At 45.8% G+C, this 17,439-nt stretch overlaps 1 protein-coding gene across 1 annotated transcript in view; it reads left to right on the top strand.

The window, feature by feature from the left end:
- Positions 1-12,557, top strand: part of LOC143296618 (ribosomal protein S6 kinase alpha-5-like) — a 187,407-nt gene extending 174,850 nt beyond the window's left edge. Inside the window, exons 6-11 of the mRNA XM_076608648.1 lie at positions 1,823-1,984; positions 2,849-2,965; positions 5,192-5,416; positions 8,697-8,867; positions 9,632-9,880; positions 11,496-12,557. Coding sequence (XP_076464763.1) covers positions 1,823-1,984; positions 2,849-2,965; positions 5,192-5,416; positions 8,697-8,867; positions 9,632-9,880; positions 11,496-12,557 — 1,986 coding nt within the window. The remainder of the gene's footprint in view (positions 1-1,822; positions 1,985-2,848; positions 2,966-5,191; positions 5,417-8,696; positions 8,868-9,631; positions 9,881-11,495) is intronic.
- Positions 12,558-17,439: the final 4,882 nt, after the last annotated feature.

The raw sequence follows: 17,439 nt of genomic DNA, 5'->3' as shown, positions 1-17,439 counted from the left end.
GCAGTACATCAATCCCTCTGTCCACTTCAGTCAGGAACCTCGGCGTTGTCCTTGACAACACACTGTCCATGCAAACATTTATCAATCAGACATGTCAATCCTGCTACTGTCAACTGCGGCGCATCAGTTCCATCCGGAAATATCTGTCCACTGACGCAACATCTAGACTTGTCGTTTCTCTCATTCTCTCTCGCCTTGACTACTGTAACTCGCTATTGTCTGGTTTGCCTGCTTCATCCATTCAGTCCCTTCAGCGCATACAAAATTCTGCTGCCCGACTCGTCCTCAGAAAGAAAAGATCTGAGCACACCACTCCTCTTTTGCAACATCTCCACTGGCTCCCTGTCTCACACCGAATAAAGTACAAGATCAGCACTCTATGCTACAAATGTATTCACAAATCAGCCCCTTCCTATCTCTGTGGCTGCCTTCACCTCTACACTCCATCTCGCTCACTACGATCAGCTTCGGATCCACTCCACTTACACATACCCAGATTCAAACTCTCGACTGTTGGCCACCGTTCTTTCTCTGTCTCTGGACCTTGCAATTGGAATGAACTTCCTCTTTCGCTTCGTCAAGTCTCCACACTCAGCTCTTTCAAGTCTGGCCTTAAAACCCACCTCTTCCCAAAATCGCCTCCCTTCCCTGCCTCTTCCTTGTCTGTTTAGAATTTTTTTTTTTTTTTTTTTTTTTTCCAGTTTTAGAGTTATGCTTGCGTGAGAATGACTGGTGCGAAAGCGCTTTGATTTGTTTATGCACAAGATTTAGCGCTATATAAGTACCATTATTATTATTATTATTATTATGAGACCATTTTTCACATTTGTATTTGTATTTGTATTTCTTTTTATCACAGCAGATTTCTCCATGTGAAATTCGGGCTGCTCTCCCTAGGGAGAGTGCGTCGCTCTAATTTTTTCCTGCGTGCAGTTTTATTTGTTTTTCCTATCAGCATGGATTTTTCTACAGGATTTTGCCAGGAACAACCCTTTTGTTGCCGTGGTTTTTTTTTACGTGCACTAAGTGCATGCTGCACATGGGACCTTGGTTTATTGTCTCATCCGAATGACTAGCATCCAGACCACCACTCAAGGCCTAGTGGAGGGGGAGAAAATATCGGCTGCCGAGCTGTGATTCGAACCAGCGCGCTCAGATTCTCTCGCTTCCTAGGCGGACGCGTTACCCCTAGGCCACCACTCCACACATTGTAACAAAGCTTGACATCTGCAGCCAGTTTCCTGCTAACAAAACAATGGCTAACCTTTGCCCCCTGACTGAGGTTGAAGCAAACAAGTCCTTTGTGCTGTTTTGACATGAACAGAAGCCTGTGACTGAGGGCATTGTTTCTGAAGTATTTGGTGCTGGGATGTCGGGCGCAATAGCCGAGTGGTTAAAGCGTTTGACTGTCAATCTGAGGGTCCCGGGTTCGAATCACGGTGACGACGCCTGGTGGGTAAAGGGTGGAGATTTTTACAATCTCCCTGGTCAACATTTGTGCAGACCTGCTAGTGCCTGAACCCCCTTCATGTGTATATGCAAGCAGAAGATCAAATATGCACGTTAAAGATCCTGTAATCCATATCAGCGTTCGGTGGGTTATGGCAACAAGAACATACCCAGCATGCACACCCCCGAAAACGGAGTATGGCGGGGTAAAAACAGTCATACACGTAAAAGCCCACTCATGTGCATACGAGTGAACGCAGAAGAAGGTGCTGGGATATCACTTGGCAGTGATAAGAGTTAAACCACCAGATGCTTGACCACTTGTCCCGACCCACAACTGATGGTGGTGGTGGTGTGGCTCTGATGATTTCAGGGACTGAACTGGGAGGACCTTGCCCAGAAGAGGATCCCAGCCCCCTTCACCCCCAAGATCAAGGACGACCTGGACGTCAGCAACTTCTCTGAGGACTTCACCAACATGCCGCCCACGGAGTCCCCGGCCATTGCCCCCGACATGGGCAACAAACTCTTCAAGGTGCCGGGGTCTGGGGGGGTGTGGTTGTGAGGGTGGTCGCTCTGTGTGTGTGTGTGTGTGTGTGTGTGTGTGTGTGTGTGTGTGTGTGTGTTTTAATTAGTTTAATGTCTTTTCACTGTTAGTGTTGTTAGATGTGTATGATTCTGATTCCCTCGCATCTTTTAAATCTCGTCTCAAAACTCACCTTTTCCCTCAGCAATAAGTTCCAATTGTGGCAGGTCCACTTCCTTTTCGTTAGCCGTGCTGGACTATGTGTGTATGCATATGTATGTGTACATAACTACATGCATGTATATGAATGTGTATTGTGTGTGCGTGTGTTTATGTAAGTTTGTGCCTGCCTATGTGTGCGTATGTGTTACGGTAGCTGTTAGATACACACGTATGTTAAAATGTATGTATGCAGTGTGTGTGTGTGCGTGTGTGTGTGTGTGTGTGTGCGTGTGTGTGTGTGTGTGTAGTCACATTTTGGTGTGTGTATGTAACATAGATATAATGTTTTATGTTAACAAAAGCGTTTTTGTAAAGCACCTAGAGCAGATTTCTGGATAGTGTGCTATATAAGTATCTATTATTATTATTATTATTATTATGTGGGCTTGGGAGATGGAAGAGGTGGTGGGATGACTGAAGGAAGAGAGTAGAGGGAAAGGAAGAGCTACAGAAGGACTGGGCCAGCAGTGAACTATAACATGAATGACAACAATGAATTAAACACCCCCTGTAACAGTGTAAAGCATGCTTGTAGTAACAGAAACGTGTTAGAAAGGACTGGACTATCACAATGAATGGAATATCCCCATAACATTATAAAGCATGCTCATAATAACAAAAACGTGTGTGTGTGTGTGTGTGTGTGCGCAGGGCTATTCCTTTGTGGCTCCGTCCATCATCTTCTCAGAGAACTCCATCAGCAGCAGTCTGCTGGCGCCCAGCAAGGCCCTTCAGCCTGATGAGTCCGTCTTCCCCTCCCTCTTCAAGGTACTGGCTGTGTGTGTGTGTGTGTCTGTGTGAGATTTTTCTTCTCTCTTTATAGTACTCTGTGTGTGTGTGTGTGTGCGTGTGTGTGATTTTCCTTCTCTCTTCGTAGTACTCTGTGTGTGTGTGTGTGTGTGTGTGTGTGTGTGTATTTGTCTCTCTCTCTCTCGCAAGGTACTCACTGTGTGTGTGTTCTTTCCCTCCCTCTTCAAAGTTCGTGTGTGTGAATACATGTCTGTCTGTCCCTCTTTCTTCAGAGGACATGTGTGTGTGTGTCTATGTGTGTCTTGTGTGTGTGTGTGAACGCATATGTGTGTGTATATTTATGTGTGTATGTGTGTGAGTGTGTGACACTAAGCTCCGGTGCTCCCCCCCAAAAAAAAACAACAACAAAAAACAACAAAACCTGTAAGTACCCAGTGAACGTTGACCTGAAGCGTGCGGTGTGTGAACTGTGTGTGATCAGAGGAAGCCGTCAGACGTAGGCTGAAAGAGCGGCGTGATGGGTGGGTGGGACAGCGAGGGAGCTAGGCGGTAATTCCGCTGTGGTCAGTTTGAGAACTTCTTCTTTGTTCGTGGGCTGCAACTCCCACGTTCACTCGTATATACACGAGTGGGCTTTTATGTGTATGACCGTTTTTACCCCGCCATGTAGGCAGCCATACTCCGCTTTCGGAGGTGTGCATGCTGGGTATGTACTTGTTTCCATAACCCACCGAACAACGCTGACATGGATTACAGGATCTTTAACATGTGTATTTGATCTTTTGCTTGCGTATACACACGAAGGGGGTTCAGGCACTAGCAGGTCTGCACATATGTTGACCTGGGAGATCGGAAAAATCTCCACCCTTACCCCACCAGGCGCCGTCACTGAGATTCGAACCCGGGACCCCCAGATTGAAATTCCAACGCTTTAACCATTCGGCTATTGCGCCCGTCAGTTTGAGAACAGAATGCAGACACAAAGGTGGAGGTTGAGTTGACCGTGTCTTGGTGGCTAGTTGGCTTTTTGAGGATCAGCTCTACAACGCCAACTGTCCCAAAGCCTCCTTGGCCGAGAGAGTGGGAATGAACCTCCACTGTAATCAGATTCTGCTCGATGCAGTATGATTTTCTAGGTTTGCGTAAGTGAGATACGGATACAGATGATTTATTCATCAGGCCATAGCCCCTATGAAGGGGTACACAAACAACATTTTTTGCGCCACATTTGTTTGAATAAACACGAGAAAACCAAAATCACATGAAATCACATGAAACACAGATACATTTGCAAAACATATTATGAGGTTTCAATTTCTCTAAATTTAAACGCTTTGTGCAGGAAAATGGACAAATTCCATACATCATTTTGCCTTTTGGACGACATCAATAAGCACAACTTGAATGTACAAGGTTCTTGGAAATATCTGGCTGGAATATATCTTTCTCTTAACCCTTTAAGAGCCTGCGTAAGTGAGAGAGAGAGAGAGAGGAGAAGGGATGCAGTGCTTTGATGCAGTGACTTCATTTCACTGGATTTGTTGGGATGCTATTAATTCAGTATTTGCATATATTTATATTTTGCGATTTCTTTTTGTTGCAAAATATGGTGTTGACGGGTGCAGTAGCCAAATGGTTAAAGCGTTGGACTGTCAGTCTGAGGGTCCCGGGTTCGAATCACGGTGACGACGCCTGGTGGGTAAAGGGTGGAGATTTTTACGATCTCCCAGGTCAACATATGTGCAGTGCCTGAACCCCCTTCGTGTGTATACGCAAGCAGAAGATCAAATACGCACGTTAAAGATCCTGTAATCCATGTCAGCGTTCAGTGGGTTATGGAAATATGGAAACAAGAACATACCCAGCATGCACACCCCCCGAAAGCGGTGTATGGCTGCCTACAGGGCGGGTTAAAAACGATCATACACGTAAAAGCCCACTCGCGTATATACGAGTGAACGTGGGAGTTGCAGCCCACGAATGCAAAAGAAAGAAAAAAAATTAAAAAATATGGTGTACTTATAGTTCACAACCCCTTCAAATGGGGCTTTGGCCTTACTGAATAAAATTCTGATTCTGATTTCCGATTGTGATACTATGTTTAAGTGAGAGAGAGAGAATGAGAGAGAGAAACTGACTGAGAGAGAGAGAGAGAAGAAAAAAATGATGCAGTGCCTTGACACAGTGACTTCATTCCACTCACTTAATGCCCTTTTTTTCTCCTCGTCTTGCTGCCCAACACAGAACTCGCCCTTCTTCCAGCAGTACGACCTTGACCTCAGGATCCCCGCCCTCGGGGACGGCTCCTTCTCCATCTGCAGGAAGTGCACGCACAAGCGCTCTGGCGCCACCTACGCCGTGAAGATCATCAGCAATCGCAAGAGCAGCTGCAGGCAGGAACTGCAGAACCTGTCACGGTGTCAGGGTCACCCCAACATCGTCACCCTCCACGAAGTGTTCACCGATGAGGTAATGTTGACACGTGTTGTTGTTGTTGTTGTGTGTGTGTGTTGTGAGAGTATGTGTATGTGTCTGTGTGTTTGTGTTTGTTGTGAGTGTGTGTGTGTGCGTGTGTGTGTTTTTCAGTGTGTTGTGTGTAGTGTGAGTTTGTGTCTGTGTGTGTCTGCGTGTAAGGAGTGTGTATCTGTGTATTGGGAGTGTTTGTCTTGTGTGTTGTGTTTATTTTGAAGTGTGTGTCTGTGTGTGTTTGTGTTGTATGTATGGGTTCGTGAAATAGTATGTCCCCCCAGTGAAATTAGCATATGGTATCCATGTGTGAATAGTATGTCCCCCAGTGAAATTAGCATATGGTATCCATGGTGAATAGTATGTCCCCCCAGTGAAATTAGCATATGCTATCCATGGTGAATAGTATGTCCCCCCAGTGAAATTAGCATATGGTATCCATGGTGAATAGTATGTCCCCCCAGTGAAATTAGCATATGCTATCCATGGTGAATAGTATGTCCCCCAGTGAAATTAGCATATGGTATCCATGGTGAATAGTATGTCCCCCCAGTGAAATTAGCATATGGTATCCTTGGTGATTAGTATGTCCCTCAGTGAAATTAGCATATGGTATCCATGGTGAATAGTATGTCCCTCATTGAAATTAGCATATGGTATCCAAGGTGAATAGTATGTCCCCCCAGTGAAATTAGCATATGGTATCCATGGTGAATAGTATGTCCCTCAGTGAAATTAGCATATGGTATCCATGGTGAATGGTATGTCCCCCAGTGAAATTAGCATATGGTATCCTTGGTGATTAGTGTGTCCCTCAGTGAAATTAGCATATGGTATCCATGGTGAATAGTATGTCCCCCCAGTGAAATTAGCATATGGTATCCTTGGTGATTAGTATGTCCCTCAGTGAAATTAGCATATGGTATCCATGGTGAATAGTATGTCCCTCATTGAAATTAGCATATGGTATCCAAGGTGAATAGTATGTCCCCCCAGTGAAATTAGCATATGGTATCCATGGTGAATAGTATGTCCCTCAGTGAAATTAGCATATGGTATCCATGGTGAATGGTATGTCCCCCAGTGAAATTAGCATATGGTATCCTTGGTGATTAGTGTGTCCCTCAGTGAAATTAGCATATGGTATCCATGGTGAATAGTATGTCCCCCCAGTGAAATTAGCATATGGTATCCATGGTGAATAGTATGTCCCTCAGTGAAATTAGCATATGGTATCCATGGTGAATAGAATGTCCCCCAGTGAAATTAGCATATGGCATCCATGGTGAATAGTATGTCCCCCCAGTGAAATTAGCATATGGTATCCATGGTGAATAGTATGTCCCCCCCAGTGAAATTAGCATATGGTATCCATGGTGAATAGTATGTCCCCCCCAGTGAAATTAGCATATGTATCCATGGTGAATAGTATGCCCCGAGTGAAATTAGCATATGGTATCCATGGTGAATAGTATGTCCCCCCAGTGAAATTAGCATATGGTATCCATGGTGAATAGTATGTCCCCCAATGAAATTAGCATAATTATGGTATCCATGGTGAATAGTATGTCCCCCAGTGAAATTAGCATATGGTATCCATGGTGAATAGTATGTCCCCCAGTGAAATTAGCATATGGTATCCATGGTGAATAGCATGTCCCCCAGTGAAATTAGCATATGGTATCCTTGGTGATTAGTATGTCCCTCAGTGAAATTAGCATATGGTATCCATGGTGAATAGTATGTCCCCCCAGTGAAATTAGCATATGGTATCCATGGTGAATAGTATGTCCTCCAGTGAAATTAGCATATGGCATCCATGGTGAATAGCATGTCCCCCCCAGTGAAATTAGCATATGGTATCCATGGTGAATAGTATGTCCCCCCAGTGAAATTAGCATATGGTATCCATGGTGAATAGTATGTCCCCCCCAGTGAAATTAGCATATGGTATCCATGGTGAATAGTATGCCCCGAGTGAAATTAGCATATGGTATCCATGGTGAATAGTATGTCCCCCCAGTGAAATTAGCATATGGTATCCATGGTGAATAGTATGTCCCCCAATGAAATTAGCATAATTATGGTATCCATGGTGAATAGTATGTCCCCCAGTGAAATTAGCATATGGTATCCATGGTGAGTAGTATGTCCTCCAGTGAAATTAGCATATGGTATCCATGGTGAATAGTATGTCCCCCAGTGAAATTAGCATATGGTATCCATGGTGAATAGTATGTCCCCCCAGTGAAATTAGCATATGGTATCCATGGTGAAAAGTATGCCCCTAGTGAAAATCGGTGTCATGTGTCATGCCGTGTTCAGATGCACATGTCTATGGGGATGAAATAAGCCTGCCCACAGATATGAACCTGTTGACAGTGAAATAAATCTGAATCTGTCTACAGTGAGACAAGCTTGTCACTTGTAGAATAGGCCTGTCTACAGTGAAAGAAGTAATTATATCCACAGTGAAATAAGTATATCCTCAATGAAGTAAAATGTCCACAGCAAAATAAGTCTGTCCACAGTGAAATAAGCCTGTCTTGCAGTGAGATCAGTCTGTCTGCAGTGAAATAATTCTGCCCTCAGAGGAATAAGCTTGTCTACAGTAAAGTCGGTCCATTCACAGTGAAGTAAGCTTGTTGACTGTAGGATGAGCGACAGAGTTGTGTGAGTGAAGAGCTTTTTACTGCACACATAATTTTTCAGTGGACCAATGAAAATGCATTGCATTATACTGTATTGCATTGCATTGCATTGCATTGTGTTGCTTTGCATTGTATTGTATTCAGAGGTGTCAGCTGTCACAATTTCACCGTATTTTGGTAACGTTCGATCGCAGTTTGTTCCAATGTTATACCAACGTCAAAATTGTTCAGATCAGTTCATTTTGGACTACATAGCATGGTCACATGCTTTCCTGTCATGACATTACCCAGACACTCTTGACCTATTGATCACAAGGCCAGGGCAGTCACTACTAACCTTGGTCTCATGTGATGATACTCAGCTAATCATGTGCGTGTTTACATTGAAACAGCATTGAGTGGACCAATCGGCTTAATCGTAGCAGTTACACCGTGTTGCAGGTAGGCCCAAGTGTTTATATGCCTTGTAGATAAAATGTATGTTTGCTGATGTGGCTCGGAGTCCGAGTGTTCCTACCAAATTCAAAACGTTCCTACCAAATTTCCTGATTGTTCTTGCTAACACTTGACAAGGGTTTGTCATCTCTGTGGATTTCGTTTCATGGTATATTGCATTGTGTTGTGTCGGCCAGATCCACACATACATGGTGATGGAACTGCTGGAGGGGGGGGAGCTGCTGTCTCGCATCAAGCAGCGCAAGTTCTTCACGGAGACGGAGGCCATCGACATCATGAACAAGCTGGTGCGGGCGGTGGACTTCATGCACAGCAAGGGGGTGGTGCACCGCGACCTGAAGCCCGAGGTGGGTCAGATGTGTTGACGGTGATGGCATGGAGGAGGGTGGTAGAATGGTTAAGACGCTCATGGTTCAAACAGTGTTTTATTTTGGAACATGTCACCATACAACACAGTTAATGTTATAGATGAAACAGGACAAGAAGAAGATCTTGTACAAAGTCCTGTCCTGATACATGTACACACTGTGTGAGGATGTCATCATAGCTAGAAGTTTAAACGTGATCGTACATGGATTTCTGCAAAACGAAGATGCTCATCTGCCAGATGAAGTCATGATTATCTAGTTGACACCACCTCCATGATTACTCAAGATAAGTTGTTGTTGTTTGTGTTTTCCACCCACAGCCGCCAAACAGAACATGATCTTTGAGGGCAAAACACAACACTGTCAAACAGATGGAAGTCAGATGAAGATGTAAACGGTAGTAGACACCGCCTCCATGATTACCCAGGATAAGTAGTTGTTGTTTGTGTTCCCCCCCCCCCTCCCCCCACGACCCCTCCCACCCCATGGCCAACAAACAAAACACAACACTGTCATGCAGATGAAGTCATAACCGTTTAGCAGCCGCCACTGCCACCATGATAATTCATGTTTAATGTACTGATTTTTTCGCCCCCATGGCCAGCCAAACAGAGCTTGATTTTTGAGAACAAAACACGACACTGTCATATACAGATGAACTCATAATTATCTAGTCAGCACCACTCCATTATAACCAAGTTGTTGGCTTTTTCTCCCCCTCACCCCCATGTCCAACCCAACAGAACCTGATCTTTGAGAGCAAGAAGGAAGGAGCGGAGATCAAGGTGGTGGACTTTGGCTTTGCCACACTGCTGCCAGAGAGCCAGACGCTGATGACGCCTTGCTTCACGCTGCCCTACTCGGCACCAGAGGTCCTCAGCCAGCTCCGCACCTACAACAACTCCGGCAGTGGGGGAGGGGGAGGAGGAGGAGGGGCCTCTGTGGCTGGCTACGATGCTTCCTGCGACCTCTGGAGTCTGGGCGTCATTCTGGTGCGTCGACGTGGTGTGGACACGTTTTGTGTGTGTGTGTGTGTGTGTATGTGTGTGTGTCTGTGTGTGTGTGTGTCTGTGTGTGTGTGTGTGTGTGTGTGTGTGTGCGTGTGTGTGTATTTATGTTGAATGACTGTGGTTTTCATATCATTGTGGTGCATGGGTGTGGTGTGGAAACGTTGTGTGTGTGTGTGTGTGTGTGTGTGTGTTCATGTTGAATGGCTGTCATGTTCTCTCCCTCTCTCTCTCTCTCTCTCTCTCTTTTGATTGACTGTGATTCTTTTATCTTTCTGCTGCATCAGTGTAGCATGGAAATGTTTTGTGTCGTTTTTGTGTGTTTGCATGTAATGACGACTGATTCTCTTATCATTCTGGTGTGTTGGCTTGGCGTGGAAACATTTGGTGTCATTTTGTGTGTGTGTTCGTGTTGAATGACTGCGATTCTCTCTCTCTCTCTCTCTCTCTCTCTCTCTCTCTCTTCTGTCTCTTTTTAAAAAAAAAAAATTTTCTTGGTTGACTGTGATTCTTGTTGCATACTGTAGCATACACAGCAAATGAATTTCACATATTGGAGATGCTGCTGCTGCTGCTGCTGCGTTCACTCGTATGCACACGAGTGGGCTTTTACGTGTATGACCATTTTTACCCCCGCCATGTAGGCAGCCATACTCCATTTTCGGGGGTGTGCATGCTGGGTATGCTCTTGTTTCCATGACCCACCAAACGCCGACATGGATTACAGGATCTTTAACGTGCGTATTTGATCTTCTGCATGCGTATACACACGAAGGGGGTTCAGGCACTAGGAGCTCTGCACATATGTTGACCTGGGAGATCGGAAAAATCTCCACCCTTGACCCACCAGGCGCCGTCACCGTGATTCGAACCCGGGACCCTCAGATTGACAGTCCAACGCTTTAACCACTCGGCTATTGCGCCCGTCGTTGGAGATGATGAAGTGCTCTGCTCTTTCTGTTGCATTTACCGGGGAGAAAAGGGAGGGGGTGGGGGTGAGGGATGGCAGAGCGATGGAGAGAGAGAGAGAGAGATGGAGAGAGAAATTTTGTTTAGTTTCCTTTCTATCAAGGGGGAAAATATAAATATGAGGAGGAAGATATGTTTCACAGTGAATTTCATGAATTTGAGTGTATTGCATGTGTGTGTGTATTTGTGTGTGTGTGTGCATATTGCATGTGTGTGTGTGTGTGTGTGTGAGTGTGTGTGTGTGTGTGTGTGTGTGTGTGTGTGTGTGTGTCAAACTCAGTAACCTCTTTCTCCCTGCATGGTTCTCCATCACCCCAATCAGTACTATTTAGACAGACCAGCAAACCAAGCGGGCAAAGTTGACGTTGTGCTATGGTTTTCAGTACACCAATCAGTACTATTTAGACAGACCAGCAAACCAAGCGGGCAAAGTTGACGTTGTGCTGTGGTTTTTAGTACTTCAATCAGCACTATGTAGACCGACAGAGCAGCAAACCAAAGCTGACAAAGTTGACGCTGTCTTTATGTGGTTTTCAGTACTTCAATCAGTACTATGTAGACAGACAGAGCAGCAAACCTAAGGCAACAAAAGTTTGACTAAACAGTGCTGTACTGTGTGTGTTTTTTTCAGTACACCATGCTGTCAGGCCGCGCCCCCTTCCAGAGCCAGCGGGAGGAGCAGTGCGCCGACAGCATCATGAAGAAGATCCGGGGCGGGGACTTTGTGCTGACGGGCCCGGAGTGGCAGGCGGTGTCCCACGGGGCCAAGGACCTCATCCAGGGGCTCCTGACGGTGGAGCCCTCCAAGCGGCTGGGGATGCCGGAGCTGGTGCGCCACCCCTGGCTGCAGAGGGCAGCCCCCGTGGCTCCAACACCCCTGCGCACCCCGGGCGTGCTGTCCTCGTTCAGCGCCACCGTCAACTCGCAGCTGAACACGACCTACGAAGCCTTCAACCTGGCCACTCGGCAGGGCCTGCGGTTGCTGGACGTGTCCTCCGCGCCCCTGGCCAAGCGGCGCAAGCAGAAGAAGAACTCCGTCGATCACCGATCCTCCTCCACGGATTCCAGCAACTCCGGGTCGTCCTCGTCCGGGGCGGGAGGGGGTGGGGTCGTGACGCGGTCGTCCCCCCTGACGCACTCCTCCCCCTCCCCCGTGGCCCGCTCTCCGGCACGCACCTTCTCCAACACCTCGTCCGGGTCGGGGTCCGGGGCCAGCGCGGGGTTCGTGCCCTCGCGGTACTCGCCGTACCAGCGCACGCTGGAGCTGGGTGTGTCCCCGCTGGCCACCACCTCCCCCCACGAGGCCTTTGTCATCAACGAGACCAGTCTGGCCGCCAGCGTGGAGGTGACGGACTCGCAGGACTCGGACGTGATGATGGCCGTGTTCCCCTCCGCCTCCTCCAGCCTCGACACCCCCACCATCCTCTCCTCCACGCCTTCACCTCTCCCCCCTTCCACTCCTCAGCGTGGCACCAAGAGGAAACTGGACATGCGGTCGGAGGATGAGGAGGTGGAGGAGGTGGAGGACGATGAGGATGAGGACGATGAGGATGATGACTGTGTGATAACGGGTAGCTCCAACCTCTTTCGGCCGCAGCAGGCTGCACCGGGCAGCGGCAGAGGTGGTTCGGACAACAACAACAAGCGCGTCAAGGTGATACGCAACAGCACCAATACCATCGTTATTGACTGACCCCCCACACCCCCTACTTTCCTGTCCCCCCACCCATCTGCCCCTTCCCCACCCTGACGCCCCTCACCCCCACCCCCACCCTGTGATGTCCCACTTAAACAGTCATGTACAATGAATCAGTTTTGTGCTGTCTTTGGTGCGAAGAAAAACAAACAGTGCAGAATACAAAGTCTTTGTTTTGAAGGGAAGAAGGAAAAAAAAAGGGATAAAATAATCGTAAATCAGTACAGAAAATGGCAGTTGTGGTCAAGGGAGGGGGTGTGGGAGGGGTGGGGGGGGGGACTGGGGGGTGTTGGAAGTATTCAATCATCTCATCAGAGATTTCGGCAGCTCTTGAGTGTCAATGCCAGTGAAATTCACAATGATCATGGACGTTTTCTTCTGCTCTGCGGATGTGGAGAGTCCTCTGTGTTTCTGATGATTCCGGACACATTGTGTGCACACATGGAGCGTCATCCATGCTTCTTCACTCAGTCGTGGGCTTCATTTTTTTTTTTTTTTTTTTTTTTTTTTCTTGATCAAATGCCCAAGTTGAAAACAACGATTACTGTGAATGAATTGAAAATTGGTATATGAACATATGATTGGGGGGGAAAAAAAAAGAAAGAAAAGCAAAGCAACAGTTGTCTTCTTTTTTCCTTTTTTTTTTAATATATTATTTTTGCTGCCCCATCATCTGTGTCGTTTGGGTGGGCATTACTTTCCACACCGATCGATCATTCCGAGTACCCCCTCCCCCACTCCCCTCCCATACACAGCCACATCTGGGTGCCTTTGTCGCAGCCCCAGTGTCAGCAGTCCACAGGGAGCAACTCAAGTGTGAGATCATCAGAAGGCCACTCACTAGAGGAGACCCTGCACTGAACACTGGGTCACTTTGGTGGTGTTCAGTGGTGCCTGTTCTGATACACCATATAACAGGACGCCACCTACCAGGCCTCCTACTGATGGCAATAATCACACAAGACTGAGTGAGTGTCCGCCCCCCCCCAACCCCCCCCTCCCCCCATCTCCCTCCCCCAGCTCCCCCCTTGGAGTGGAGACCGCCACCCTGTCCCTCCAACGAGTCCCCCCCCCCCCCCCCCCCCCCCGTGAGTGTGCTTAACACGGAAAACCTTGACAGGACACACCCCATGTGGAGGGGGAATCAAAAGTGAGGGGACTGTGAGAGCAGGAGTATGAAAGATCCCACCTGCAGAATGTGTGGGGCAGGGATATTTGGGCAGCATGGCCTTAGAGAAGACGTCACAGTTTCCAAGAGAGAAGAACTGTGAAGAAGACTTGCAGAAGGGATGACAGCAAGCAGAAAGAATCCTGCTCTGGGTGGGAGTGGCTGAAGACTTCGTCATGACTCCCTGTGATGTATTTCACACCAGCCCGTGGTGTCATTATATTCTGTCACATGTCATCTTTTTTTTTTTTTTTTTTTTCTTTTTCTTTTTCTTTTTTGTTCTGGCCAAATCATTCCTGTGTTTTTCACTCAGTAAGAAAACACGACATGCATACAGACTTATGCATGGCATTTGTCATGGGGAAGGTTTTTATTTTGAAGAAGGAAAAAAAAAAAAAGGAAAAAAAATGACAGAGAGAGGGTGACCTTTTTTTCCCTATTTTTTTTTCGTTTTGAAACACACAGTGACACAGAAAATACTAAAATGTTCACCACCAGTGCAGAGACTGTTTTTGTTTTTTTTTCTGTTACGAATGGCTGCCTTACAAGGTCATGTTCTGTCCAAGTTGTTTCTTCTTACAAGTTGCCAATAAATGAAGACTGTGTGTACACATTTTTTGCCAGTGTGGCGTCCTTATCCCCCCCCCCCTCTCCCTTACTCCCCTCCCACCCACCCCAAACACACACACACACACATGCCCCCGCCCCCTCCACCCGTCCCCACTCCCTCTCTCCTGCCTGACGTTGTGACCGCTCAGAACTAACAGAGGAGCAGGGGATGGTGGGGAAAAATAAAGCAAAAAAAAAATTTAAAAGCCCAGTGCTTTTGATCTCACTCTGTGTGTGTGTGTGTGTATTACATTGAAACAACTGGGGGAAGGAAGTGGATGATTATAGCATCAGTACAAAACAAATCAGAAGCTATAATGTATAGTACATGGGTTAATGATTTGTGAAGGAAGGAACGTTTTGCATCAGTGGACAGGAAATCTCGGTGACTGGAGATGGGAGGATGGCAATGGGAAGGGGGGGGGGACAACAGAGCATTCCATGTTATTGCTATGGATCTGACACAGCCATGTCGTCAGGAAGTTGGTTTGGCCTTCAGCTTTCTGCAGCCTGCAAGTGCTACGGTGGTGACCTGTTCCACTTCCACCATCAGATTGTGATGCTGAATGAAAAACAAAAGTCGTCGTGTGCGTGAAATGAAGCTTTGGTGGTACCGCACCTTATGTGTGGGTGGTTTTGAAACGGTGAAAACCAGGAAGTGTGTGTCTGTTGTGTCCAGGGACTATGAATTTTCTTGCTTCAGGGATGTGTGTTTGAAATGTCTCCAGACCTACTTGTGGATCAAGTAAGCAGAAAGCGAAATGAATTTTTTCATTGCCACAGGGACGAATGTGTGGTGGAAAAAAATCTGGGCTTTCCTGTGCGTGAAGTGTAAATTTTGTCGACGTTTGTCATGTGTGTGTGTGTGTGTGTTTTGAGAATGAAGTTTGGATGCTGGGAATGAGCAGAGAGAAAGAGAGAGAGAGAGTTCAACACTGAAGTAGTGAATGGTTCACCTTCATGCTGTTCATGCCCATGACTCGATCCTCCCATTGTTGTGTGGAAATTCCGATTGTTAATCTGGCTTGTTGATTGTCATGATGTCAGCTTCTCCCCCTGAAGTGCCCCCAAGATGGAAATTTCTGTCCCCTCCCAGAAAAGTGTTCCCCCCCTGGACAGAAACATCAGTCCACGTCATCGTAGGAATTTTCCTATTGCAGTATCTTTGAATTCATGTGATACTGTTATGATTGGATAGTGTGTTCATTTTTCTTTCAGGGAAGTATAGGTTACGTATAGCGGTATACTTTCTTTCGGTAGTTTGCATGCTAGAATTTTTTTTAATATTTTTTTATATGATTGTTATCCTCCTTGACCCAAATCCCCATGGAAAATAGTTGTCACTGTGCATAAAATGCTTGGCACTGAAAGGGAGAATGATCCGGGATATCTCTGTGTTGTAATGACCACAAAATTACGCATTCTCTTTTTACCGCTGTTGCACACTGTTGTTTCTGTGTGGAGTGGCCTCGCTTTTCTTTCAGAGAAAGATTTCTTTAAAATTTCTTTTTTTTTATTTTTATGTTGATCAGATGTTATTGTTTTTTTTAAACTGTTATCAATTTTAATCAGTTGTTGTTTACTTATTACACTGATTTGGCATGTTTTTTTGTTGTTGTTGCTTTTGTCATCTGATTTGTTTTGTGAGACTTGTCTCATCTAACGTAGTAAATACTCCTTTCAAACTTATAAAAAGTATTCTTTGAATACTTGTTTTAAACTTCTCTGATTTTAGGAAGCAAAACTAGGCTAAAATCTAAATCAGCTTGCCCCCTCCCCTGCCCCCTTCCCTACCCCCGCCCCCACTGATATATATATATATATATATATATATATATATATATATATATATATATATATATATATATATAATATGCCCTCCCAAAGAAAAAGACACGCTAAATAAAAGTAACTACCAGCAGCAATGCAATGACAAGTTGGTAGTCGATAATTCACTATTCAGGTATATTACCAGGGTACACATGTATTACATGAAAGAAACACACACACACACACACACACACACACACACAAACCCAGGGTTGGGAGTGATGGTGGAGATGGTAGAGTGAAAAGGGGAGGGGGGGAGGGAAGTAGCGACTGGTTTGCACAGAAGCTTCCTGCTCAGTCACCCCTTTCACTACTGACACTGGGCTGCCCAACAGACAGACATTCTAAGAGCAGAAAGTATTTCCTCTCCGCCAGAAGGTTTAGGTTGTTCAGACAATGGGATGGGTGGATATATATATATATATTTGAAGCCCAGAATGGTGTTGGTGTTGATGAGTGACGTGTGAAGAATGTGGATGGTCACTGTCACACACTGTCCTCAGCTGTAGGTCTTTCAGCAAAGATTGTTTGTCGTTAGTTCATACTGTAACCATAGTCTACCTCCTTTCTTCAGTTGATTTCATTTTAAAATCATGATGTTTCTTTCTCTTTTTTTTAATTTCTTTTAAAACATTTTTTTTTTTATAGAGTGTGCATTATTATGTGCATCATAGTAGTAAGTGGAGTGTGTGTGTGGGGGGGGGGGGGGGGGGGAGGGGCATGGGGGGAAGGGGGGGGGGGGAAGAAAAGAGTTTTCGAATGAAAAAAAAACCCAAAAGAATTTTTTTAAGAGAGAGAGAGAGAGGAAAAAGGGACAGATTGTGATCTTTCACATTTGGGCATGGCATGATTATGTTGAACTGAGAAAGTTACACAATTTTAATCTGAATCAAAAAAAAAAAAAGAATAAACCAAATATATTTTCTGTTTACTCGTTATACATGGTCCTGGTGTGTGTGTGTGTGTGTGTTTCACCAATGGAAAAAAGCCTCATGTTGAGCACTTAAAAAAAAAAAAAAAAGAATAAAAGCTGTGTGCTCCACAGACTTTCATGCCATTGAGGCCAACAACAACAACAACAAAAAAAAAAAAAGAGAGAGAAAATAAAAGAAAGAAAAAAGGGAATTTAGTATTGACGGCCAGAAGGATACAATGAGGACCTGATGGTGGGGTGTGTACCATTCTGACCTGGAGGTATATTCCTCTCTTCTCCCTGTGACTTGTTCCCATCTTCACTGGATGTGACTTGGGTCATGTCGTTGGACACCCCCC

The sequence above is a fragment of the Babylonia areolata genome, chromosome 21 (genome assembly GCF_041734735.1).
Source record: "Babylonia areolata isolate BAREFJ2019XMU chromosome 21, ASM4173473v1, whole genome shotgun sequence".
NCBI lineage: Eukaryota > Metazoa > Mollusca > Gastropoda > Neogastropoda > Buccinidae > Babylonia > Babylonia areolata.
The sequence above is the reverse complement of the archived record's forward strand: the minus strand, read 5'-3'. Positions and strand labels throughout refer to the sequence as shown.